The sequence below is a fragment of the Parus major genome, chromosome 9 (genome assembly GCF_001522545.3).
Source record: "Parus major isolate Abel chromosome 9, Parus_major1.1, whole genome shotgun sequence".
Classification (NCBI taxonomy): Eukaryota; Metazoa; Chordata; class Aves; order Passeriformes; family Paridae; genus Parus; species Parus major.
In genome coordinates this window covers 14,938,497-14,963,880 of record NC_031778.1, presented here as the reverse complement: position 1 = coordinate 14,963,880, position 25,384 = coordinate 14,938,497, and the positions used below count along the sequence as shown (strand labels likewise).

Genomic DNA, 25,384 nt, shown 5'->3' with positions numbered 1-25,384 from the left:
TCAAAACACTGTATTTTGTGACTTGAGGCTGCAGTTTCTAACTTAAAAACAAGAAGGCTTTGGGGAGGTACACACAGCTCAGGTGCCTCAGTGAAGGTTATTTGCCTGGTCTCCATAGCCCCTTACAGTGTCCATGCAGAGGATCAAGCATTTTCTCTTCCACAAGATCTCATGAAAAGAAACACACAGTGCTCTTAGTCTCGAATGTGGTTTCTTGATGCTGCCTTGCCTTTTGTCCTAGATATTTTGCAGCAAACGAGGCCAAACTTGAGGAAACAAAGAGTGGTGGAAGATGGGCTGTTAGACCTGATTTGCACAGATCCTGCTCTCCTGCAGCTCAGGCTGCTCTCTGTAGCTGACAGGGAGATGTGTACAGCTCACCTGGGATGTGAGCTCTGCAGGAGCCGCTGGAGGTAATGAAGCACTTAAGGGCTGATGTGTTGAAGGTCCCCAAGGAATGATTAAGGTGTTGGCAGCTGTGTTACTTTGAAAGAGAAATATGTGCATTACACAGCAGAGGCATGCTGAAATGCCTTTCAGACGCTTGGTTGTGTGTGGGAACATGCTTTGCCTCAGACCTGAGAGATAGTGGTAGCAACTACTGAAGGGCATTTGATAAATGGAGCTGTGTGTGCATTTACCAGCTGCAGGACCCAGCTGCCTGCCCTAGCACAGCTCAAAAACGTGTGTTTGCCAGCAGTGGTTAAAATGCAGCAGCATATAAATGTCTTTAGATATATTAAAAGTTTGGTTCTTCCTTCCCTCTAAAAGTACCCTCTGCTCATGATTCATTTCTTCTCTTCCTTCACCCCCTGCCAGTCTTTTCAGAGAAAGTGCAGTGAAGGTAAAAGAGCATTGGAATGTTTTCCTGGAGACTGTCAGATTTGAGCTGTTCTGCATCTAGGGAACTGATGTGGCCAGTCTAGTATGAAAACTCTTTTGTCACAACAGAACTTCCTACTGATTTCTGGAAAGGGGAACAAATGATTAATTTGGATGGTCAAAAACAGAAGGCAGCAAAGCGATAGTGGTGGAGCAACTGGAGTCAGCTTTTAAAAAGGATGAGCTTGTTTAGCAAACTCACAAGGGCAGTGTGGATGCCTGGCTGGGTTAATTTCATTGCTGGTACTGTGGTTTGCTCCAGTTGGGGAATTATCTCCCAGAGCTCTGCATATCACTGTTCTTGAATGAATGGACACTGAGTTAAAAGGGAAGAGCAGCAGTTTCTTGGGCTGGTGCATTGTGCTTTTATGAGTTTCAAAGTAGAATTGAAAATCAAGTTTCAAGCACTTGTCTCCTGTAACAAGTTTCTATTCAGAGCAGAACTAAGGCCCTATGGATACTAAACCAGAGCTTTATCTTCATGCACTCCACAATATTACGATCAGTTCTGCCTTTTTTTTTAAATATTCCTCTTCACCCATTTTCCTGTCCTTTAGGAGCACCCCTCCCACCTCTTTGAACAGGTGTCTTCTTAATGAGCTCTATGTCATGTTTATTGCAAATAGCATAGGGGTAGCTAACACCACCTTGTCACCTACCCTTCCATCCACATGGCCATGGCATTGTGCAGCTCCTCCGGCATAGACACCATTTCAAAATATGCCTTTAATTCTTTATTTCTTGACAAAAGGATGCAGAGCAGGCAGTGAACACCCAGTCAAATATGAGTCCAGTGTGTGCTCTGATTGTCAATAAAGCAAACTGGATACAGGGCTGCTTCAGGAGGAGCCTGGACTGTAGACTGGGTTATTGCTCAACTTTCCTCTCTGCTGCTGAGGCTGTTACCCGGTCTTTAGTCCACCAGTTGAAATGGGATGTTGAAGAGGTGGAGGGAGTCCAGAGAAGAATCAGTCAGGGGCTGAGAGCACATGGCCTACAAGATGAGGCTGAGAGAGCTTTGGCTTCTGTCTCTGATGGAAAGGAGGCAAAGGAGTGATCCAATGGCAGCCTGTGACCACTGCTGGGGGCTTTCTGAACATGTCACAGCCAAGTGATTCCATCCAAATGGCCAAATAAAACGCTGTGAACATGCATAATGGATTGGGAGATTGAGCTGGAGAGTTGGAAAAGCGTTTTCATTGGGAAAGTAGTGTAACACTAGTACAAGTCACCAAGTATCAAGGGTTTCTTCATTTTGGAGGTTTTCCAGGACAAAGCCACAGCAAGCCCTACCTAGAGCTGGTGATAATTTAGTCTCCTGCTAAAAGCAGAACTTGGTAGGCTGCAGAGATCCTCTGTCTTTCCTGGCAGTACTGCAGGATTTCAGCTTCTTTAAGGAGGAAGCAATTTAAATCTTTATTTTTGTTTTGTGTTACAGAAAGGAGACAAGAAGACATTGGGATGCTCATGTGTTGATGATGTCACCTGTTGTCGTGAAACTCAAGAGAAATGTAGTCTTTTTCCTGACTGTTTATAAAAAGAGTTTTGTGTACTTCCTTTCTTACAGTTTTCATACACTCAAATATCTTGCTTCCATTAGCAATCTCCCTGCAGCATCAATTTCCAGTCATCTTGCAGCAATCACTCTTCTGTGTTTTAAGAGACAGGATTTTCCATAGGAAAAAGGCTATTTCCCCATATTATTTGCAAAGTGCTATAAAATGAGCTACCAAGACATAGGTTGGTGCAATGCTCAGGAAGAAGTAATCCAGGGATTTGTTGTACTTGAAGCTGTGACTTCCAGGATGGCTTGGGATCTGAGGGAGGAAAAGTTAAGTGGATCAGGTGGGAGGAAGAGAATCGAGGATTAAAGATTTTGATCCTGGACACAGCTCCTGCCCATTAATTGATTTAATTGCTTGATTTTTAGGCAGTACAGTGTCAAAGTCTGGATGACATGCCAGCTCCATGAGCTGTCAAGAGAAGGTTATGGTGGTGATGGATCCACACACGGTTCCTTCCGGAGTGGGGCCTGTGCTGTGCTGTGTTCTGAGCTGCAGCTCCTTTTCCATTCACAGAAATCCTCTTGATAACTTGTGGTTCATACTGCCAGTAGCAGATGTGTATTCTTCCAAGGTGGGGCAACATCTGACTCTTTCTGCAATCACAGCTATTTCAGAAGAGGAGTGAAGTGCAGGGAACTCCATCATAAATACATAAATACATCATGAATACAAAGCCCACCTAGACCCAGCCAGCCTTGCTGGGTAGGACCTCAGCACTGTTTCCTTGTTCACTCTATCAGCTTCCCACTGAGCTCAGATCCCTGCTGTTTCTCCCCAGGCTGAGCCACACACACACTGCTCTGCAAAGCTAATACAATTAACTGTGTGTCAATATGCTGCCATGGTCCCATTTGGTCCCACTGGGGTCTTGTTGATATCTCACAGCTGAGCTGCATGGTCGTTCTGCACAATTCCTCCTTGTTTACAGCCAGCATCAGCATCCAAAGTACCTGAGTTTGTTCCAACAACCTTAACCTTGCCATTTCTTGTTCTCCTGTTTTCTTTTCACTTAAGTGAGACTCTTGATATGCCTGATTTCAGTACATCTCCATCAGCTGAGAAATCCAGTCCCTTAATAATTTTATTTAATGGATAAGCTCCGTGTTGCTTGGCAGTTCCTACTTCAGTAGGAAGCCAAGTACTGAGCTGTGCTATAGGCAAGACATTGAATACAAGCACAGAAGGAATAAAGGCAGCTTTTTTTGGCAGACAGGTCTTGAAAATAAATTGTATGCATGAAAATAGTATTTGTGTAAGGGAGCTCATGATCTGAGACTCCCAGAATAACCTTTCTGCATCATTCCTGGTTTTGCTGTCTCTTTTAACATATTTCCTCTCTTATTTTATATACAAATTTCTAAAACATCCATCTCAAACTTTTCTTTGTGGTACAGCAACATCCTCACAATTTGTAAGTCAAGTTATCAGGGCTTATAAGAGGCTGTATTGGAAAAAATCTGGGTGGCTCAGAGATATCTCCTGGCTTAGATCCTTACGTTCAGGAATAAACTGCATTTGAGTAAGCTAGCAGATCTACCTCCTCTGTTACAATTGCCTTGGGGTTTGTTGTGACCACAAGTAGCTGAGGCCTTGGATTGATAATTTATCCAATATGATTATGTTTGGAGTAGCTGAGGATTGTCTCATGCCACAGAGGCCAAGAATCAGTTTGCTCTCTGGTGAAATTGCAATGCAGTCATTAGAGTTAGATTAGATTAGATTAGATAGTTCTATCTGCCTCCAGGGAGCCCGTACAATCTCTTTGTTTCAGTTCACATGGACAAGTCAAGTTCAGTTTATTGGGATTTTAAAGCCTAGTTTGTCATCTGACACCAGGATGTGACATGGCTGTAAAAGGAATATCTCGTTCATCAGCTTTTATGCACATGTTTTGCCACAGCAGCCAAATTCAAATAGTCAGCATCTAATCCCAAAACTCCTAATTATATTGGGAAAGCAAAGAAGTTTTATGGTTTGTGTGCCCTTCTACCTTTACTACTACTGAAGCTGATACAAGAAAAATGGGCTAAGAGGGAAACCCAAAGGTAGGTTCTTGGTTGATATCAAAATTGTCCCAGAAGCAGCGTTTTGGAGTAAGAATGATTGTGGCATTGGGTTTGTCTCTCTGATGAGCTATTTTCATGATGACATTAACTTTTGTCAAGAGTATTTGTACCAGAGAGACTGTTCTTTACCATCACATCTTTGTAATCTCCACTACACACTTGTCTCAGTAATGTCTCAGTAATACTGTAGAAGTTGTAGTGACTTAAAAGTATTCAATGAAAGTCGCATCCCAAACTGATGTGGGTCTGATGAAAAAGAAATGAACTGTGGATGCAGCTAGGAAAAAAGTTACTTTCTAAGTATTGATTATTTACTTAAAAGAATGGGGACAAGCTCTGTTCATTTGCAAATTATTGCAACTAGAAAATAAAGAATATAATGTTGCATTGCCAGTAGAGGATATTGCTGGCACATCTTAAGTGGAATATGGTATATTGCTCCAAACTGAGAGGAGCTGTTGAGTCTCTCAAAGGCAGGGAAGCACTGCAGAGAGAGACCTTGATAAATTAGAGGATGGGGCAGTCAGCAGCCACGTGAAGTTCAACAGGTGTCGGATTCTGCACCTGGAATGGAGCATCCCTGCATGTATGGACAGACTGGGAGTGAGAGGTGAGAGAGCAGTGCCATGGAAAGGGACCTGAGAGTTCTAGTCAGTGGCAAGTTGAACATGGGTCAGCTGTTCCCTGGCAGCCAGGAGAGCCAAGTGTGTCCTGGGGGCATCAGGCACAGCCGGGCAAGGAAGGGGATTGTCCCGCTCTGCTCTGCACTGGGGCAGCCTCACACTGAATATTGTGAACAGATTTGGGGCACCACAATGCAAGAAAGACACAAAACTATTAGTGAGTGTCCAGAGGAGGGCAATGAACATGGTGAAGGGCTTTGAGGGGAGGCTGTCTGAGGAGCAGCTGGGGGCACTTGGTCTGTTCAGCCTGGAGGAGACTGAGGGGAGGGCTCTTTGCAGCTACAGCTTCCTCTGAGGGGATGAGGAGGGGCAGGCAGTGATCTCTGTGGTGACAGTGACAGACCCCAGGGAGTGCTCTGAAGCTGTGTCCTGGGGGTTCAGGTTGGCTATCAGGAAAAAGTTCTTTCCCCAGAGGGTGGCTGGGCACTGACCGGGCTCCCCAGGGAAGTGGTGATGGCACCAAGCCTGGCAGAGCTCAAAAAGCCTTTGGACAAGGCTCTCAGGCACTTGGTGTGACTCTTGTGGATGGTGCTGTGCAGGGCCTGGAGTTGGACTCGATGATCCTCGTGGGTCCCTTCCAGCTCAGCAAGTCTGTGATTCCATGAAACCCTTCTGAGTGCCGATGAAGTCACAGCTGGCAGTTTGGGGTTTCTGAGTCACGAAAAAAAAGGATTTTGATCCCTCAAGGGATCCTCTGGAGGTCATCTAGGCCAACCACTTACTCAAACCAGGGTGCACTTTCAATTCAAGTCAGGTCTTCTGGAGGATCCCATGGAAGTTTGACTGAAGCTGTTAAAGCCAGAATGAAATATTACCAGACTATATTCTTTGAGGAATAATTCATCAGTGCTCTAACTAGGTTTCTTTTTCCTTTAATTCCTCTGATTACATTAGTGACGTTCCACAGCAGGAAATAGGTGAATGCTCTCAGTCCTGTTTAACTGAAGAAGTGACTTTGATTTAATTTACTTATTTATTTATTTTACTTTGAGGGAATTGGATGAAGATACAAAACCTTGCCTTATCCAGGTAATCAAAATAAACTATGAATCTGAGAGGGAGAGGCAGAGTTAAACTTGCTGCAGCTGATACCTGCTGTGAAAGACTACAGCAAAGCATTAGGAAATGTGCATAAACAACATAAAATAGGTGCAAGCAAAGAAATCTGATCTTGGGGAAGTGTTTGCCTCAAGAACTCGGTGTCCAGCTGCGTCGAGTTTGCCTTAGGGTCAGGAAGGCAGTCACCAGAGGGTGATAGTGTTTTCCACTCCTCTTCATCACCCCTCAGTGTCTCTTGGTGGCTCAGTCGACTCCTCCCAGATCTTCACTGCTGCTAGAGGTAACACCAGGACCATGCACAGGATTCCCAGTGCTCTCAGAGTTGTTCCTGAAGCTTCGTGATGAAGGGTGGGAGTCAATTTGCTGCTGGGAGTGTTTGAGGGACGATCTTTATTGGGCTGGTTAATATTGCAGGATTTAAATTCGGAGAGATGTTGTGCAGTTCAGCAATGATTAAGGGAGTTCCAAAGGACTCCCAGTTCTCCAAATCACATAATTTGCCATGTGATGTAAAATTGATGGGAATAAGTAGTACCATATGGGAAAGGCATCCCAGCAGAGCTTGTGCTGAGTATATAAGTACCCATGACACTTCCTATGTTTGGTTAAAGACCTCTAATGAGACCTGAATTTTGACATTATACCCTCTTTTGAAGGCCACAAGAAGTAGAAGAGCATGGCTAGAGATCATGTGCCATAAATGAAGAAATAAATTAATTTAGCCTTCAGAGGGGAACAGTGCCAAGAAAAACAAGCAGCTTTGGGAATTTACAAAGAGCAAATCTCTCTGGTCAGCCTCAGTCACTCCATTTGACTAATCAGAAGACTGGAGGTGTTGAGGACAAAGCAAAGAACTGTATTTTAGTGGGGCATTTGAGGTTTGTGATTTGGGGAATTTCAGACAGAAGAATGAAGACAAATCAGCTTAGAGGAGAGACATCCAGACATGTAGGTTGCAGCTCTAACAGAAAGGGACAAGGGGTGACATGATGTTTTGCATTGTGAAGGATATCCCCGTTGTTTAGTTCTACAGCTGTTCTTTAAAATTCGTTTGGAAGGTTATGTAAAGTCAAAACTTTTCTCTTTGTTTTTTACTTGAATGGGAGAGAAGAGAGACTGGGGAGGATGCAGTTTGCCTTTTTACACTTCGAGACAAACTTGAGTTATCAGGGGAAGGTGATGCTTGTATTGTGTACCAGAGAAAAGCCCCAACATAGCTTTCAGTCGCATCTTCTGTCAACAAATAAGGTCCTAATTCCCTGTATCTGGCCAATCTCTTGGCCTTAGGAGTGATGGTTGACTGTGCATGGGTGATACTAAGAGCATCCTAGACCTACATCAACCAGTGAATTTAGGAAGGCGTGGGATGGAAGACAGAGCAGACAGTCTGTAAGCACAGACGGTTGTTGCTCATTTTTTGTTAAATACTGTTGCTACCCACTACGAAGCATTAGCTTAATTAACTCGGGGACAAAATCTCCTGTCTTGGCGAAGTCCACCAACATTCAAGAAGTATTTGGTCCACGTTACAAATATAAAAATGAAATTAAGATTTATTTGGCTACAGTCTAATCACAGAAAAGCCAGCCTGTCTCAGAGATGAATGTACTAACAATTTCAAAAGTAGACAAATTGCTACTCTACCCTTCCATTGCTTATCAGATGTAAGGATAAATTGACTTGAAACCCTCAGTTTTTTACCTTCGCTTCTCAAAGGTGAATGACATCCTGTAATTAAAAGCAAAAACAAGCTCTTATGCCCACACATTTAGAAAAAAACTTTGTCAGGCTGTTATTACTGCATGGTATTATCTGCTATTGATATTCCTGGTCTGACATTTTTAGATAATGTGGTCTCAGCTTGGGATTCGTGGATTCCAGTTCCTCTGCTGTGGTGTATTCTTTCATGGTTAGAATTTTCTGAACTTACAGCATTAAGATCGTTCTTATGATAGAACCAGAGCACATTGTTTGCCTTATTTATACAGTGTGATTTCACTCTTTGCTCTTAATGCCATTTATCATGGTTAGTCTGGTCTTATCCTCTGCCTCCAAAAGTAGGTGATGACTAATGCTTCCAAGGAAGGAAGGATAACAGAACCTCAGGCCTCCACAGCTGATTTCAGTCAGGTTTCTGGTTTTGATATTATTCATCATTTTACCTCTTCTATTTTAGGTTACTATTCTTAAAAATGGTCTTATGCTCTCAGCCACCATTTCAGAAAAGGTAGCTGGAAAATTGAAGAGAATTCAGAGTTAACATACATGAAAGAATCAAGAGAAATCTGCCCTTTACAAGGAGTTTAATTAATATTTAATTTAAATGTTTTGGTTTGATTAAAACATTGATCTGGCTCCATTCTGAATAGATCTACATAAGGAAGAGAGGCAAGTCTGTAATGCAGATGACAGGAGCATAACAAAATGCAGTGGTTGGAAGTGGATCTAGCTAAATTTTAAGCCAGACATAAAAGAGAAACTGTAATTACAGTGCTTACTTTTTATCCAAACAATTTACCTAATGCTGTGTTGGGTTCTTCAACTTTTGCATTGTTTCAGTTGAGGCTACATGTGCTTTATAACAAATATTCTTTAGCTCAGCAGAAGCTTTGCAAAGCAGTAGTTGGGGATGGTTCAGGGTTAGTCAAAATGATCAATGAGAGGCTTTCAAAGCAGTGACATAGAGAAGATTGAAGGGATTTTCTGGGGGGGATGAGGCAGTGAATTTGAGAAGGGGGTGTTGCCAGAGTGGTCAGTGAGTAAGGAGTCACAGGAAAAGCTTGTAGCAGTCAGATGAGGAACGAAGCTGTGAGTTACAGCTGGCCGAGGATGGCTGTGGGAGGGTGGCAGGCAGACACGCAGAAGGCTTCAGCCAAGACAGAGGGAGGTGTGGTGCTGAGAGGGAAGCGAAGCAAGAGGTGGCTGTTCCTCTGGGAGGATTCCCAGGGACACAGGCCCTGCTGACAGAGGTTTTTCCAACCTTGCTGTGTTAACTGTTGCGTGGCTGGGTCTACCCAGGTTTGCCAGGAAGGGGCTCATTGAATGCAAACAGTGCCTGACAAATTACTTGATTGGAGCAGAAATGTGGGGGCAGCTGTAGATTTAATTGTTAACATTTCAGTGAAAAATAACTTCTAGTGGAAGAAAATAGCTCAAAAGTGAAATGTGTGTTTGCTGGCTGTATTGCTGGCTAGCCAGAAAAACACTGCTGTTACTGATTGGGTATTCCTAAGTCCACCACAATGACACTCAGGCAGTGACATGTCAGAGTAAGTTCAGAGTAAGGGAATTAGTTATAGGCCTAAGTTTTCATGTGCTGTTCCGATTACTTGTCCACATGGCAAAATGTTCTGCTCCAAAGAAGCTTCTGATGGAAAACCAGACAGTATTGCAGGGAGAGGAGAGAGAGTGCTGATGGCTCTGTCTGAATTAGCCAGGGTGCTCCAGCATGGAGGAGTCTGCTGAGAGGTGGGGGTCTGTGCTTGTCTGCAAGCCACTGTCCCTTACATTTTTCCTTGTTTTGGCCTTTTACTAGCTGACAAAATGGAGGGAAAATAATAGCAAACCCATAAGTTTAGCTTCAACTTTTAAAAAGAAATTAATTAATTTTCTTTTTCTGTGATCTTGCGGAGTAGTTAGGCTAAATTTAATTGAGGCTGGGGAACTGGGGCTGGAACACATGAGGAAAAGGGAACTTGCTGAAAACATTGTCAGGGCACAGATAGCAAAAACGAGTGGCAGTAAATGCATAACAGAAAATGAGATGGGGAGAAAGAGGAAGAGAAAAGGCTAATGGGGAAACAATTAGAAAATACCACCATGGCCAAAACAAAGGCGTTAGAGGTTAGCTGAGAGGGAGCTGTGTGCCAGTTTACAGTCAGCAGCTGAGTTACAGCACTGTGGTCTCCCTGCTCCCAAGCTGTCCATAGGAGCAGTCTGCTTTTTAAGCTCATTTGTTGAAATTCTCACATTGTCTTCAGTGCTGTGCAACCTGGCTACTGAAGCAGACATTCTGGGTTTGTGCATCACACTACCCATCCCTGTCATCAGCCTAGCAGACCATGAGAGTTCAGTGGGACCAAGGCATGCTGCCTGGGGGTGGTTAAGAAACATTCCAGAGCAGGAATGGTGATAATCTAGTCAGTTCTGGGATTTGGTTTTCTTTAGCATTAGTAGGAGGTAATGTCCAGGGTCTGAGGGTGCTTCACTACAGCAGGAGGCTCTTTCATATGAGATGTCAAGCCAGAGGCTGAAAACCTGTCAGAATTAGACTCCAGGATGCTTTTAGCAATGGATAAGGTACAGTCATCTTTGGATGTAATAACTCTGCAGAGTGCAGGCTTGTCCTGTTTAACTCTTAAGGCTGACTGCCCTCATTGCTTTCTGCTCTTAAGACCTAAGATAGTTGCCTCAGTTTTATTGCTGCTTTTGAAGTTTTGAAGGATGTAGGAGGAGGAGACAACAGTGTAGGTGAATCTTACTGCTGGAGTGAGTAATTTTCCAGATCCATGGGGCTAGTGTTGGTAATGGGAAGTGCCAGGCGGTGGGACCATGGCTTGTGTGCCCTCAGCTCCTACCCGTTGTGACTGGTTTCCTCTCCTGCCTTGTGGGGAAGACCTGCCTTTCACTTCTTGCTTTCAAAATGATGCTCTGCACTCTTACTGTGGGTTGGACAGCAGGCCTGTGAAGGAGGAAAGTCATGTCCTTGCAGCTCAGCCTTGGATACATCTCTGGGCTGCTCCTGCCATGCTCCTGTCTGCCTCTTTTCTAGCCAGCTCCAGTGTCTTCCTTTCATTGGTATTGGATTCATAGTGCATCAGGCTCACTTCCTAGTGGTAGGAATTGTGAAACCACTGTCTGCACATCAAACAGTCAGATTGCATGGCCTGGAAGAGACAGAAGTGTTGGAACTGATGTTTGGAACTTGCCAGTTCCTCTCTCACACAAGGAGTGATGCAGGTGGGAGATAATCAAAACTTGTCTACCTCCCAGTGTTAGGTCAGACATTGGGGCTTAAAGTAGAAATTACTCCTCAAGTAGGAAACTGTTTTCTGAAGTAAATTTACAGGTTGGAATAAGGACACCTGTATATCCAGCAGTTTTGAGTCATTGCTGAAGGTACTGACCCTGCATTACCAAGTGGAGACCTTGATCCTGTCTCTTGCACTGATCCTTCTCCATGATGAAATCAAATCTTTCCTGATTGGGTCACACTTGCCTGCTGGTTTTGGTAGCCTTAAGGGCTTCTGACACCAAAGCAGTGCATGGGCAGAAGCAACAGGGTGCTCAAGAGCTGCAAACTTAGCATTGGCTTCTGTCTGTGTGGGATCTTCATTTCTCCATCAAATCTCAAACCCAGCTCCATAGGACCATCTGATGGTACAGTAGGGCTATCGTGGCTACCAAGCGAGTGTGGTTTGTGTGTGGTGAAAAGCACTTGTTCATTGGAATTAACAGGATTTTTATGGGCAACATTTTCAGCAGCATCTGAACCCAGTTCTCAAAAGTGATGTAGGCTTTTAAGAGGCCAAAGTCAAGATTTTCATAAATAAGTAATGATTTGGGCTGCCTCTGTTTTTTGTTACACAAGTCTAAAAGGAGCCTGGTTGTCAGGGGTTGTGAGATTCTGGCATTTATTCAAAATTGACATGCTTTTAAAATGTCTTAAGCTGGGCATTCAGAAATGGAGGCATCAAGAATGATTAGCTACTTTTGAAATCTGTTTTCTTAAAAGTCTGAATGAAAATCACTGGGGCATGGGGTCCTAAATGCCATGTGAAAAAGTGCTAAAAGTGTATTTTGGAAGTGTGTGTATGACTCTACGTGTCCCCAGAGCACCTGCACTGTTGTACATTAATGTACTCAAACAGGCCTAACAGGGTAAGGCAAATATATCACTACTGTGCTGAATATAGGGTGGGATTGATGGGCTGCTTCAGGGTATCAACCTGTCTGTGTTCTGGTTTGAAGAGGAAAATAGCAGTGATTTTTGCAGGTACGAACAATAATAACCTGATCAGTAATTCTGACCTGCTGGGGAGAGAAAGACAAATTTGCATCTAAAGTCCTATACCTTAGGAACAACATATTTAAAGTTAAACAAGTGCCAGCTAAACATGTTTTGAAGGGTTTTGTAGGTTTGATAAACCAGAAAAATAGTAGGATTGCAGCTGTTACTTTCCTAGGCTAAATTCTTAATGTATGTGTGTCTGTTTTTTTGTCTCCTCTCAGAGCTGAACCATGTCCCACCCGTCCTGGCTGCCACCCAAGAGTACCAACGAGCCTCTTGGTCACATTACTGCAAGGATGGAAACCACACACACCTTTGGGACTCCCAGCATCTCTGTGTCAACCCAGCAGACCCCAAAGAAGTTTGCACCTGTGGTTGCCCCCAAACCAAAGTACAACCCATACAAGCAACCAGGAGGTGATGGTGAGTATTTATTTTTTAGGAAGGAGCCACAACTACCTAGTTCAGGGGAACTGACTGCTAACACAGCTTGATTTGCTCTTCATTGGTGAGTTTGTGGGAGCCTTCCTTTTTCAGGTCATTCAAATTGAGAAGAATGTGAAGGAATCTCTTCCCCTTGCCCTGACTAGCTACCCTCCTGAGAGGTGTAAGGCTGGGAGATGACACAAGGACAGATCTTTCTCAGTTGTAATTGAAAGCAGATGTCCTATGTCCAAGACTGCTACTTTTCAAAGGGTTTTGCTTGTTTGGTCCCTGCTGGCATGTGATGATTCGAGGAGCTTGGGCTCAAGCAACCCTTTTCAGTACTGGTTCTTTCACCCCAGCACAGTGGGAATGCTTTACAAACAAGGGATTGATCTGTGAGAATATAATTGGTGGTAGGGCATATATTTGGCCAGAAGTGTTTTCTCTCCAGTCTGCTGGCTGGATTGTTTCACTTTTGTTCTTTCCATCTCCTGTGGAACACTCTTGAATATGAAATAATTGGGAGGGTATTTAGATGACCATTGCAATGGGCTGTGGAGCTGTTACGTCAGCAAAACAAATGCCTGCCAGTCACTGTGTGTCAGCCTTCCTCTACTTGTTGCTGTGAAGGTCCTCTTCTCTTGATATAATTGAGCAGCAAGCGTGGGATTTGGGTTTCTGGCTTGTGGACACATGGAGGGAGGGAGTTCACAGGAGCAGGAGTGCATGGCTGGGAGCACCTCTGGAACTTGCAACTGGAAATCTGCAAGCTGGAGCACCTGGGATGCCCCTGGCTGACAGTGGAGAGTTTGTGATGGACCTGCAGCAGAAACAAGTGAAGGCCAAGGATTTTGGGACAGAGTGGTAGCTGTTTTGGCAGAGCATGACATTTCTATTCCTGGTGATTTACTGTAGGCAGAAATGGGGGGAAGTTCTTCCCCTTCTCCTCTCCAATCTTTCTCCAAAGAAAAGCTCAGTTGTATTCAAGAAAATTGCCAAACCAGCTTTTGTATTTGGTTTTGGATGCTCTACATTGTTCCTTCACCACTTTTTTCTCTTTTATGTTGAGTACAATGAGATAAATATCACCTGTATATTTTTTCCTCTTTCTGCTCTATCTTTTGAAAGTGTTTGCATTTTCAGGAAGACTACAGAGTAATAGAAAAGAGAAAGAAAAACAAAGCAGCATATTAAATCTTACACTTGAGTGATTTTCTAAAGTTAAGGACATTTTATAGGAAAGTTGGAAAAGCCTGATGAGTGTTTTGGATATTTTTCATCTGCTGCTCTAACTTCGGAGAATTCAGAACGAAAAAAGAAAATGTGTTGGAGGGGGAGAGGCGAAGTCATATGCACCTGTTCTGCTGCCTTCAGTAACAAAACTTAGTGAGAAATAGGAAGAGAAAGACATTTGGAATTTAAAAAGTAAAAATTAATCCATTTCTGAAATGCAAAGAAAATGTCACCTTCAAGTCAAATGGAAATTCTTATTTTTCTAATTCTCTTGCAATTAAAAATAATAATGGAAAATGACCCTTTTTTTCCTAGGAAATCTGTTCTTGATCAGTCAATATTTTTTGTGTGAAAAAGGTCAGTGTGTCTTAATTGTCAGTGTTTTAGTGATTGTAGGTCTGATTGTATGTGACTCAGGAACATTATCACCACCTAAAAAAATTCTGTGTTTCTTGCCATTTGGGGAAGGAGGCTTGAGCAGAGCAGGCACTGTAGGCTCTGAGAAGGGAAGACAAGACACTCAATTATTGCTTGTGCAACCCAGAGTACTTGGTCCTGCAAGCAGTCAGGCATTGCTAGGTCTGCTGGAAACCAGGAGACAGTCAGGGGCTCCCAGGGCTTGTCAGTGCCAGTCCCTTGCCTTGTCTGATCTGGGCTTTTAGAGATCCCATCATTATCTGACAGGCCTGGAAAGAGCTAAGGGTTGGCCAAGACCCAGTCACAGGTAGGCTTAGTGATGTGACAACGTGCCTGCAGCTTTAGCTAATCCACTTGCAGAAGGTGACACGCTGCTGGTCACTGTCAGCAGCCTGTGCAAAGCCATTCCCCACCCCTACATAACCCTGAGAACATGAGGCTTCTGGGATCTGGCAGGAGTGGGCTGGAAGGGCAGTGAGAAATAGCCCAATGTGCTTCATTCACTTTCTATGGCTCCCTTCTCTCTTCCAAGTTCCCTAATTGTTTTTTCAATGACTTCCCTGATTTCTGCAGCAATAATTCAGACTGGGAGATGGCTCCAGGCCCCACTGGTTCCCTGCTCACAGGGGCACTGCCATTCTGCCTCAATTTGTCCTCTGTTGGATGCAGGTCTTTCCCACCTGGTTAGCTGTGAGTCTGTAGGTAGGGAAGTAGCAACATCCCCTCAAACCCCGGAGTGTTTTCATCTCTCCTACCCTGCCAAAGCTGTGTATCTGGAGGCACATGGGCTTCCCATGCATCCTTCTGCTGGAGATGAGTGGGAGCAGCAGCACTGCTCTGGGGAAGGGCTGTCCTGGGGCTGTTACTGGTCAAGAAGTGGCTGTGCTCTTCACAGCCTTGGCTGCCCCAGCAGTGTCACTGGATTTGACTCCTTGGAGCCTTTGTAGTATCTGGAATCTCTCTGGAACACTGGCAAGTTCTGATCCTGGTAATTTCTTCAGCTTATTGCTTTTAACGTTTAGGAATGTGCATCCTCTGGCCTTGTGGCTCTCATTATTATTTTGTAGGTGTATTGCTTGTGTGTAGAGGGTCTGTCCAGCTGATCACATTCATGGTTATTGAAAGCAGAGGGGAAAGACACTGGAGTGACAGACTGTGGAGCAGGTGCTATGTGTACCCTCCTCTCCCTCCCCTCTCCTACCAAAGCATTTCCTTAGTCTCACCTTGACTTCAATTTTGTTTTTTATTTCCTGACACCTGCACAAAACTCAGCCAGAAGGTGCTGATTAAAAGCTGCTTAATGGAACCTTAACAGAAGTTAGAAATGGCTACATGACTGAAAAAAAAGTGAAATGGCAACAGCCAACAGTTTATAAACCAGGAGCATTTTACTGTGATTTGAAACACTCAAGGCATGTGTTTAGACCACAGAAGTAGCAATTTTCCTGTGCTGCCAGCCCCCCTTCTCGCTGTTTGCCATGCTGAGTTGCTGCAGCTTGTTTCAGATCCGATTTATCCACTCATCAAAGCAGAGAGCGTGTCTTGCTCTTGCAGGGACCTGCTCGGGGGCCCCTGGGTATGACTGCAGTAGTGGTAGAAGTAATGATCATAATTGTAATCATCATCAATAGGACCCGAGCCCTGCTTAGCATTCTGCACGGGTCTCTGCCGTGCAGGCAGCCCGAGAGGCAGGCACAGCCTGTTTGTGTCGGTCCCACCAACACCTGCTGAGGTCTGCGCTGGCTTTCTGGAGGATTTAGTGCTGCCACTCCCCACTGTGAGGGTTTAACTGCAGGGGATTAACCTTGCTGGATCCTGGGAGGTGTGAGCACCACAGTTCCTGGGAAGTGCTGGTGCTCATCATCTTACAGAACTCTGTATTAACCCTGAGAGAGGAAAGGAGAGCCATTCAAGCTTGGGGAAGAGGCTTATCTAGAAGATGAACAATTGTGTGTTGGCAGGAAGCGTAGCTGCTGAGGAATTAGGCTGGAAATCAAAATCAGATGTCCAGACATCTGAGCAGTAGCTCTAAGAGGTTAACTGGGGTCAGAGGTGGTCCTTGGGTAGAGCTAGATGTGTTTGAAGTTTGAGAGGATGTTCTCTTCATGCTGGGAGAAGATGAGTCCTGAGATAGATGAGGCATCAACCAGCCATGGGTCCTCACAGTCTCTTTCTTACATATTTGGCTTCTTTCTCCATGCTCACATGTTTGCTGTTGCCTGCCCCCTCCCCCCCACCCTTTTTCCTCAGCAGACTCTGTCTAGCAGTGTGCACAATGGGTTTTGTCCTACACGAAAAATCTCTTAAAGAAACTAAGATCTTTTTTCTGAGGAGTTGATACTAATTTTGTTTCATTTAAAAGCACTGGATGCTCCATCATTTAAAGTGTTCAGGGTCACGTTGGACAGGGCTTTGAGCAACCTGATTTAGTGAAAGATATCCCAGCTGATGGTAGGGACTTTGGATTGTATTATTATTCAAGGTCTTTCCAATCCAAACCTTTCTGTGGTTGCCCCTCCTTCTTTTCCTGCCACTTCTCTCTTGCTCTCAAGCTTTTAGACTTAAATTGGTACTTCAGCATCTTTAGCAGAGCTGGAGCCTTAGGGAAACACTGCCACACAGCTGTTCCCATCTATGCTGGGCTCAGGAAGATAGAAAGGATTTATAGCTTGCAGATGAAGCAAATTCCATCTTTGCCTTAGTTCCAGAAAATGGGGCCTCACCCTGCGGGGCAGACTAAGGAGGCATCTGGTGTGGGGTGAGGTTAGTGATTGCTGATCTGCTGGCTTTGTGCCTGCTACTGTGGGGCTGGTGCTGCTGGGGTGGCACTGGGGGTTGTAAGGCCAGAACTGGGGCCTTCAGAAATGTGTAAAAATCTGTTGTCAGAGGTACTTGGGAGAGCCCTGAGTCAGGGCTGCTTAATGGCTTGGGAGCAGTGAGTGACAAACTTTACAGTGGGTTGCCTTTTGGTTTGAATCTTGTTTTGGTAACCACAAAAGTTCTTTTCCCCTTGCCTTTCCCCCTTGTCTCCAAATAAAGCTCTCCAAGTCCAGCAGATCTTTATCTGAGCAAGGCTATGAACAGGTAGAGCACAGTGGAGAGCTGGGGAGGCTCAGCTGGATTGCAGGGCTGGGCTTTCCAGTCCAGCATTTGTGAGCACTAGTGCAGCTCCCTGGGCATTGAATACGCCTCCTCTGCCACTGTGTGCAGTCACTTGAAGGATGATTTCATGGTGGCAGGGAAGGAAGTGAGTCCATTCTTGCCTACCAGGAAGAGCCAGATCATTGAATGGCTCCCATGAGGTCTCCTGCTCCTGCAAAGATGACTCTTGTCACTTCCAAAAAACCAAATCTGGCCTATTCTTGAAATTTCTGTTGTTTATATGAACAAGACCATATGTTTTTCTTAAGCTGCCTGAGACAGAGATGCTGCAATGCCAAGCCTGGTCAGAGAGGGATGTGCAGGCAGCATCCCTCATAGGGATGTGTTTGTGGGGCTGCCCAGTGCTCAGAGGTGCTTCTCTGTCACACTCTGGGACTCTCAGGACATGCTTTACAAAATTAGCCACTCTAGTTTATGCTGTTGGGTACTTCTAAGTTCAGTATTGATTAATGCTGATGTCTTTCCTTGTAATTGCCATACTTGGTGAATATGGTATCTGCAGAAAAGCTTAATATGAATTTTATAACAGAAACTAAACGAAGGAATGAGACTCAAAGCAATCTCCTCCTTTCTCCTTCTTTCCTTGGGCACCTTTCAGATATGGTGAACAACAGGTCTCATGTGAAGGCCTTTGAGCTTTTAATTACTTTTTTTAAAAAGCCATCTCCCTCCATTTACCTTGGTTGGAGGAATGGGCAAGTGACTCATGAGACAAGGCAAATCAGCAGGACCAGCTCCAGGGCAAGAATGTGTTGTGGATACCAGTGTGTGTCCCTGAACCCAGCTGATCCAGGTTTCCCAGAGCCTGACTCTCTGTGCCCTCCTCTTCTTCATGGCACTGGCAATTTATATTCTGCTATGTCTGTAGGGGACTGGGAGCATGAACTATCAGGCTGTTTATTGTTTTGCTGTTGTGTTTTTTGGGTTTTTTTACAGACAGCTATACCTAGTGGGTTTTGTTTACATCAGCTGCTATCAGTAGCTCCGTCTTAATTTTTGAAGCTTGGGTATGGATTTATTGGACTAGACACCCTGTGTTATAGCTGTGATGTTCCCTGCTCTGCAGTCTTTGACAGTTCATAGAAGCCAACAAGGTCCAGAGTCTATTCATTATTTGTATTGAGAGCCCTGAAAGAATAAATTCAGGCTGACCTGAAAGATGCTGTGGGGGTTTTTTTGATTTTTTTTTTCCTGGTTGTCTGTGCTGGTTCTGTTCTATAGCAGGAGGAATTCTCACAAGTGGAAGGGCTGTGTTGGCTGGGAGGCAGAGGGGTGTTGTACCTGCTCCTTGGAGTATCTCAAGAGCTTCTGCAGTGCTGTGCTGGTTGTTGGAGGAAGGCTGAGGTGCAGGCACAGTCAGCTGCCTCATCCATGCTCCTGTGGTGGTTTTGTGTGTGCATTGTTGAACGCTAAGATGAGATAATGCAATTTTCCAGAACTGGACAGACAGCAGGAGCTTGCTGTCTTGTACATTTTAGGAGAGTTATGCATATGGACCATTGCTGCTGCCCAGATGAGGCATGGGAACATGTTACTCTGAATTGAGTTCTGGAAGTACCAGGGTATTTCCAGTGGGATCTGCTGGTCCCTCTCTTGCTCCTCTGCCACTAGTTGAAAAGAAATGTTTGATGCTTCATGGGGGGAGGCAGTGAGTGTCTCAGTGGTGGGACAAAAAGATAGGCTGAGTAGTGTTGTAGCACTCTTCTGGTCCCATCAATTGCAATGGATGCTGTGGTACCATCCCTCACTGGATTGAGCTCATGGAGTTGAAAAATGTGGTGTGAATAAAGAGGTGACCTTACTGTTGCAAATCATCCTGATTGGCTCTGACCACAGCTCCCATGTTAGTGCTTCTTTCTTAGAAAAAGCTTTTTTAAAGTGCATATTATAAACTTTTAAAGTCTTTCTTAATCCTTCCCTCATTTTTCTGTGTGTTTCTTGTGCTGAATGAGATGCAGCAGATGAAGCAATACTTTATTCATTAGTGTCAGAACTGCATCATCCACAGGCTCTTACAAAATGCAGCTGATGAAAATGATCTTGAAGCTCCAGGCCTCTTTGTGGTGGGCTTGCTACCTTCTCACAAGAGCATTTAAAGCACAAACCAAGCCCCTGGACACTGCAGAAGGAGTGGGAAGGCAGGGGTCTCTCGTTAAGGAGCAGCTGTGAACTAGTTTGGGGCATCCTTTTGGAAGCATCCGTTGATTTCTCTCGAAGGACATCCTCTCTCCTGTTGGTTAAGAACTGAGTGAAACCAGTTGGAAATGAGTGGTGGTTCTCATTTGTATATAACTGGATTTAAACTGCCCCAAGCAAGCTGGGCCATGCTGAAGAGGCATGAGACCAAGCTGGTGCCTTTGTGCCAGGGCAGTGTTGCTCCACTCAGTAACTTCTGAGTTACAGGGAAAGGGATTTTTGCCCAGTTGTCTCCAGCACGGTGACCAGTGTCAGGACCTGTGATTCTCACCATTGTGAATAAACTGGCTCTGTGTGGGGCCTTCTGTCTTGTTAGCAGTCATCCCAAAAGTTGTTTTGTTGGATAACAGTGTCTGCATCTGCTTGCTTTTTTCTTTTTTTTTTTTCCCAGAGACAAATCCATAGAACTGTGTCTTGGCTTTGCTCTCAGGATGAGCATTTTCTTTTTTGAAATACCACCTCAGGGAAAGGCCCTGGGAAAAATGCAGCATAAAACAAGTGCATAAAAACTGTTATTGAACCAGTATACTTATCTGTAGTTCACAAAATGTCAAGTCAAGCCTCCAGATTTTATTAAGTATTCTGACTGTGTTTGTTAGAATTACAAATATTAAATTTTCACAGGCTCTGGAACATATTGCCTCTTATTTGGGAACTACTTGAAGTAGTGCCTAGCCTTGGGTTTCATTCTGGTGAGTGAGCTTGTATTTTCTCAGTTATTTGGTATCATAAAGCAAACATTGCACTTCTCAGCAGGTAGATTCATAATTTTTTTCTTCCCTGACTTTTTTTTCTCATTTTCTTTTCTCCTGTCTATCTGTTCTTACAAGATACTATATTTAATTTTCCCACTTCATTATTTCAAACATCAAGTAATGATTCATCTTAGCAGTGGCCTGTTCTGTGAACCACAATAGTTTGGGTAGAATAAAGAAAAAGGGCAAAAAAGGGAAGGGAAAAAGAGAAAGAGAAGGCATTTCTGACACACTGAAATGGAAGGGAACCATCATTTAATAACCTGAATTGCAAGCATCTGTCATTGACTATATCAAACCTCCTGTTGAAAAGATAATGTTTGTCCTGTATATAGTTTTACAGGGCTGTGGTGCCCAGTCAAACCAATGGTAATGCAGAAATAGCTTGAATTCATGCAGGCAGCACTTGTTCCTTTTATTTTAATCTGAAACTTTAACATCATCCAGAAACTAGTCTGTTAAATAATAACAATTGTTTTATGACAATTAATAATCAAGTAATATTTTTTTCTTGCCCTTCTTCAAACAATGCTGCTCTTCTACTCACTGAAAGCTAACTATTATAATAAAGGATTATATGTATGCTTTTCCTTTTCTCTGCCTAAAGCTTTTTTATTTTGCTAGGCTGAGTCCTGCTAAATCAGAGCAATCAGCAAATGTCTGTTGGATTATATTACAGGTTGGTGTTATAAAAGGTTGGAAGAATGAATGAGCAGCTCTTGAAGCCACAGAAGCTGTACTTGTGGCCAAAAAGCAGGCATTTCTATTAGTGAATCCTACACAGTTACAATTTGGACTAAATGTACAAGGCCTGAAATGTTTGTTGCTAAGGAAAGCATGTTTAGATGGACTTGGCACAGGAATTGAGGGTCCATGAGCAGGACTGAGAATCCTGTGGCTCTCCTTGGCCTGGGGAGGCTGATTTTGCAGGAGATGAGCAGGGATCTGCTCTAGTTCCTAATAAGAAGTGAATTAGTTTCCTACTGTCTGAAAATTCCCCTTCTGTCTTCTTCTTTAACCAGCACGCACACTGCAAAGTCACAGCCATGGAAGAAAGTGCAGACGTGCTCCAGGGGCTCAACTGGGGATTTACCCAAACTATTTGAGGAGCTGAAGTACAAAAGACTCACATGTCTCTTCCAGTTCTTAATTCCTGTGATGACAATGACTAAGGAAAGGTTTTGGTTTCATCTAGACATGACCCAAATCGTAAAGCCAAGCCTGGTGTTAAGGGCTGGTGGGTAGAAGTTGCACTGTCATGACAGCTGGCATTTGTTGTGCCAAACATTGAATTTATGGGAAATTACATGGAGATGAGGAAGGAACCTGTGCTCTGGGTCGTCTCTGTTACAAGGCCCACTTGAGAAGTTCTATCAACTGGTGTTTCTGAATACTCTGCACTGCCTGTGGTGTGAGGGTCTGTCCAGGGGTCCTGCCACAGGAGTTGTCCTGAGTGAGCTGGTGGGAGGAGAGGAGGCCCTCAAGAGTCTGAAAATGGTACCAAAACAGTGTAGGTAAACACAATCTTTCAAAAGTAGGTTCAATAGAAGAAAATACAGAATTTATGTTATAAAAGTGAATGTGATGAGGGTTGAACTCGGTTACTAAGTGGAGACTAATAGTCTCTGAGGTTGGTGGCCCCATTGTTAGAAAACCAGCTCTTTGGTAGTAACATCAACAAAATCAACTTTCCTCAGCTTTTTTCCCCATGTACCCCTTAGTACAAGCTCCCAATCTGTGCTCCAAATTTCCTATCTTCTCCACTGTCTCCATCCCCTGTTCTTTTTTTCAGAGAACACAGGGCCAGGCTGTGGTTGCTTCTGCATGAACTGGGAGCCTCTTGGGCACCCCAGTAGCTTCCTTGGTACTGATGGACATCTACAGCTGGATCTATTTCCATCTGCTTTCCTTATCCAGAGCAATCCATCTCAGCTCTTTGCAGGACCAGCTCACCTTTTAGCCCCTTGAGTATCATGATCAGCTTTACAACGTGCTCTCAGACCCTTCAAGGGAATATTCTGACCCAAACCACACTTTGTATCTGCAAAGTTTATTTTTCAAGAGGGTGAAAAGGAGTAATCGTTGTTCTTAGGCCACTTCTTGGGAAAGGTAAGAAAAGGAAGGTTGCTCAGTGAGGATCCATTAACACTGTTCTGGCTGTCAGGCAGTGAAGCACAGGAGGTACAAGTCCATTCTTCTCGCTTCCCAGTCCTGTGATTTAAAATGTTTGAACGTTCACTTCAGAAGCCGGGGAGGTAAAAGCCCCCAGTTGTGCCTGGAGACTCTCCAAAGGCCGTGGCGAGCGAAGGGGCTGCGGAGTGTTAATACAGTCCATCATTTTGTAACGAGCCCGATGTTCTTGTATGAGCCGTGTCAGGCTGTTGTCTGCACGCTGTCTTTGCTGATCACAGTAATCGGGTCATAAGAGAGGGAGAAGTAATAGCGCGTCTCTTAGCAACCAGCCCCAGGAGAAAGAGAAAATTACTCAAACAGACTATCCAGCCAGGGAAGTAGAAAGATGAAATTTTCTGAAAGTCTGTTGGAAAGTGCTTAGGGACATAATTCTTTTATGTTTGAGATCCTTACAGGCTGGTTCCAATGGTATCAAACACATTTTTTTTCTTGTTGTCTTTCTGGTAAACTTTTCTTTTTAATTGGCCTCAGAAAAAAAAAAAAAAGTGGGGGGATAACCCTGTGAAGCAGACACATTTTGAAAGCATAAGGGACAGATTTTTGTATTTTTGGCAATGCCAAGGAGAAGGGAGGGAGGGGAGGTCAGTGTGTCTCAGGCAGGAGATGAGGGGAGCCTCTTATCTCTGCACGAGTGCTTTGAATGCTTCCCATGTCAGCGCGAGCCAAAGCGTGTTGCCGTATCTGCCAACGCTGCAGTGGCATGTGCAAAACAAACTTGTTGGGTCTCCATTGCATTGCACAGGGTGTCATGTCTCATGAGTGTCACAGACTGTGAGCTGTGATGACTGACAGCTTGGCAGAGAGCTGGACCCGACCTGCCCTCCCAGTGGCCGTGCCCGGAGAGCCTGGATGAGGGGCCAGGCAGAGCAGGTACTGCCCGGGTTCCTGCCAGCAGCCTTTTTGCCATTATCAGGGGGTTTTGTCCTCATTTAAGTTACTGGTTTGTGTAAGACATGCAGGGAAACATCTCTGAGGCCTTCTCAAAGATCATTTGGCCAATGTTTGCCCCAGGTCTCAAAGGGAGGGCAGTGGTAGGAGCAGTCTGGAAATCATAGTAATCAATTGAAGCGTTTACAGTTTGTGTATGGGATGGGGACAAGTTTGTGTACTTGTTCCTTATACTTAAAAAAATTTCTTTTTCATTCCAAAAGTTGTACTTCTGTGGTCAGCTAGTCTGCATCCCTCCCAATGGGGTATTCTGGCTGCTTAGGGAAGGGGACCAAGCCTGGCATGGTTTGCCCAGCCTTGCTAAGCTAGAGCCTAAATCTGTGTGTGTTTAATGGAAAGAAAGGGAAATACTCTAAAATGGTTGTGAGTGCCCAGATTTGTGGTTGGATCCTTGAAACTATTACAGGGATAAAATCTTTCTGAAAGCTTGGCTTAGTCCCTGTGTTTGAGGAGACATAAGGGCACTGCTGCAGGTGTGGAGGGCAACAGGCACTGATCCAGCTACTGGTCTGTGCCCTTCCTCTGCTTTTGTGTGCTCTGTGATACCAGGACATGTCCAGTTTGTGCAGGGGGACCAGCTCACTTCTGCAGGTGATAGCTTGACTGTCAGTAACTCGTCTACTTGCAGATTCATGTAGTTGACAAAAGGGTACAGCCATTCCCCCAGATTGGGATCCTGTACAGCTGGGTAAAAGGTTTGGGCTGATCTTGCCTGCTGTGGTTGAGTTATTGTTGGGTTCATTCAAGTCTTGCTGTAGTTTTCAGAGACAAGACTGACTTCAATGTCTTATCCTGGAAATAATTTGTAGAAGGGAGGAGAAAAACCCCAACCTTGCAGCTGTACAGATTGAATATCTTAGGAGCGACATCTACTACTGTCAATGAAAAGTGAGATAAGGAACACTATAAATTGTGACTTCTTCCAAGAGAATCATAGAGGCTACTGCTTTGCTGTCTTGTCATAAAGAAGAAATATTTTTTTTTCCTTAGAAGTTTAGTAATTGAAGACTTTCCTTGCTATTTTTGTGAGTACCAGTAAGTGATGTTTCCTGGAAATTTTCCCCCAACTCTATAAATACCACCCCAGGGCTTACAGAAGTGACTCAGTTTGGGAAGTCAACACCATGCACTTCCTCAGCACAGCCTGGCAGCCCCCCAGCCAGAGTGCACAACTTCTGCAAAACTGCTAATTGGTTGTTAATCTGCAGTACAATTGGGCTTCTTCTTGAAAATTGAGTTCCTGTTGCTCATTCTGACCTTCCTGTCATGTTAGAGACGATGGCACAGGGGGCAGAAGAGGCTGAAGCACAGTTTGAGTCTGGAAAGTTGTAATTGGTATTTTGAGGTGCCACTTTCCTCTGGATAACAAGCTCATCGAATGACCCCAACTGACAGGTGGATGAAATGCTCCTAATTGCCATATCTCACTGTCCTGGGACCAAGATTATCTCACAGACCTTGCTTTTGTAATTGGGTCCTTTCTTCTTTCCCATTACACTTTTGACATCACTTTTGTACCAGCTGGGCACAAATAGAGCCATTTGTAATTCCTTGTGTGGTGCCCAAGGAGAAACAGAACCTGGCTTACTGAATTAATTCTGCAGGCATAGAGGGAAAATTACACTGGGAGCTCAGGTCTGACACAGCTATCTTACATAAAAATCAATTTATAAAGACAAGAGGCAATGCATGAGGGAAGTGTGAGTTGGGTAAAATCACAGCTGGTGTGCATCTCCTCTGGTATCAGCATGGATAGCATACCATGCATCGTACCATGCATGAAGCATTG

The 25,384-nt window shown here is 44.3% G+C and overlaps 1 protein-coding gene across 3 annotated transcripts in view; it reads left to right on the top strand.

The window, feature by feature from the left end:
• LPP (LIM domain containing preferred translocation partner in lipoma) overlaps positions 1–25,384 on the top strand; it is a 311,346-nt gene that overhangs the window by 83,903 nt on the left and 202,059 nt on the right. For all 3 annotated transcript variants that reach the window (XM_015637754.3, XM_015637755.3, XM_015637753.3), the window contains one exon: positions 12,487–12,688. In XM_015637754.3, the coding sequence (XP_015493240.1) occupies positions 12,496–12,688 (193 nt within the window). In that variant the 5' untranslated portion in view covers positions 12,487–12,495. The remainder of the gene's footprint in view (positions 1–12,486; positions 12,689–25,384) is intronic.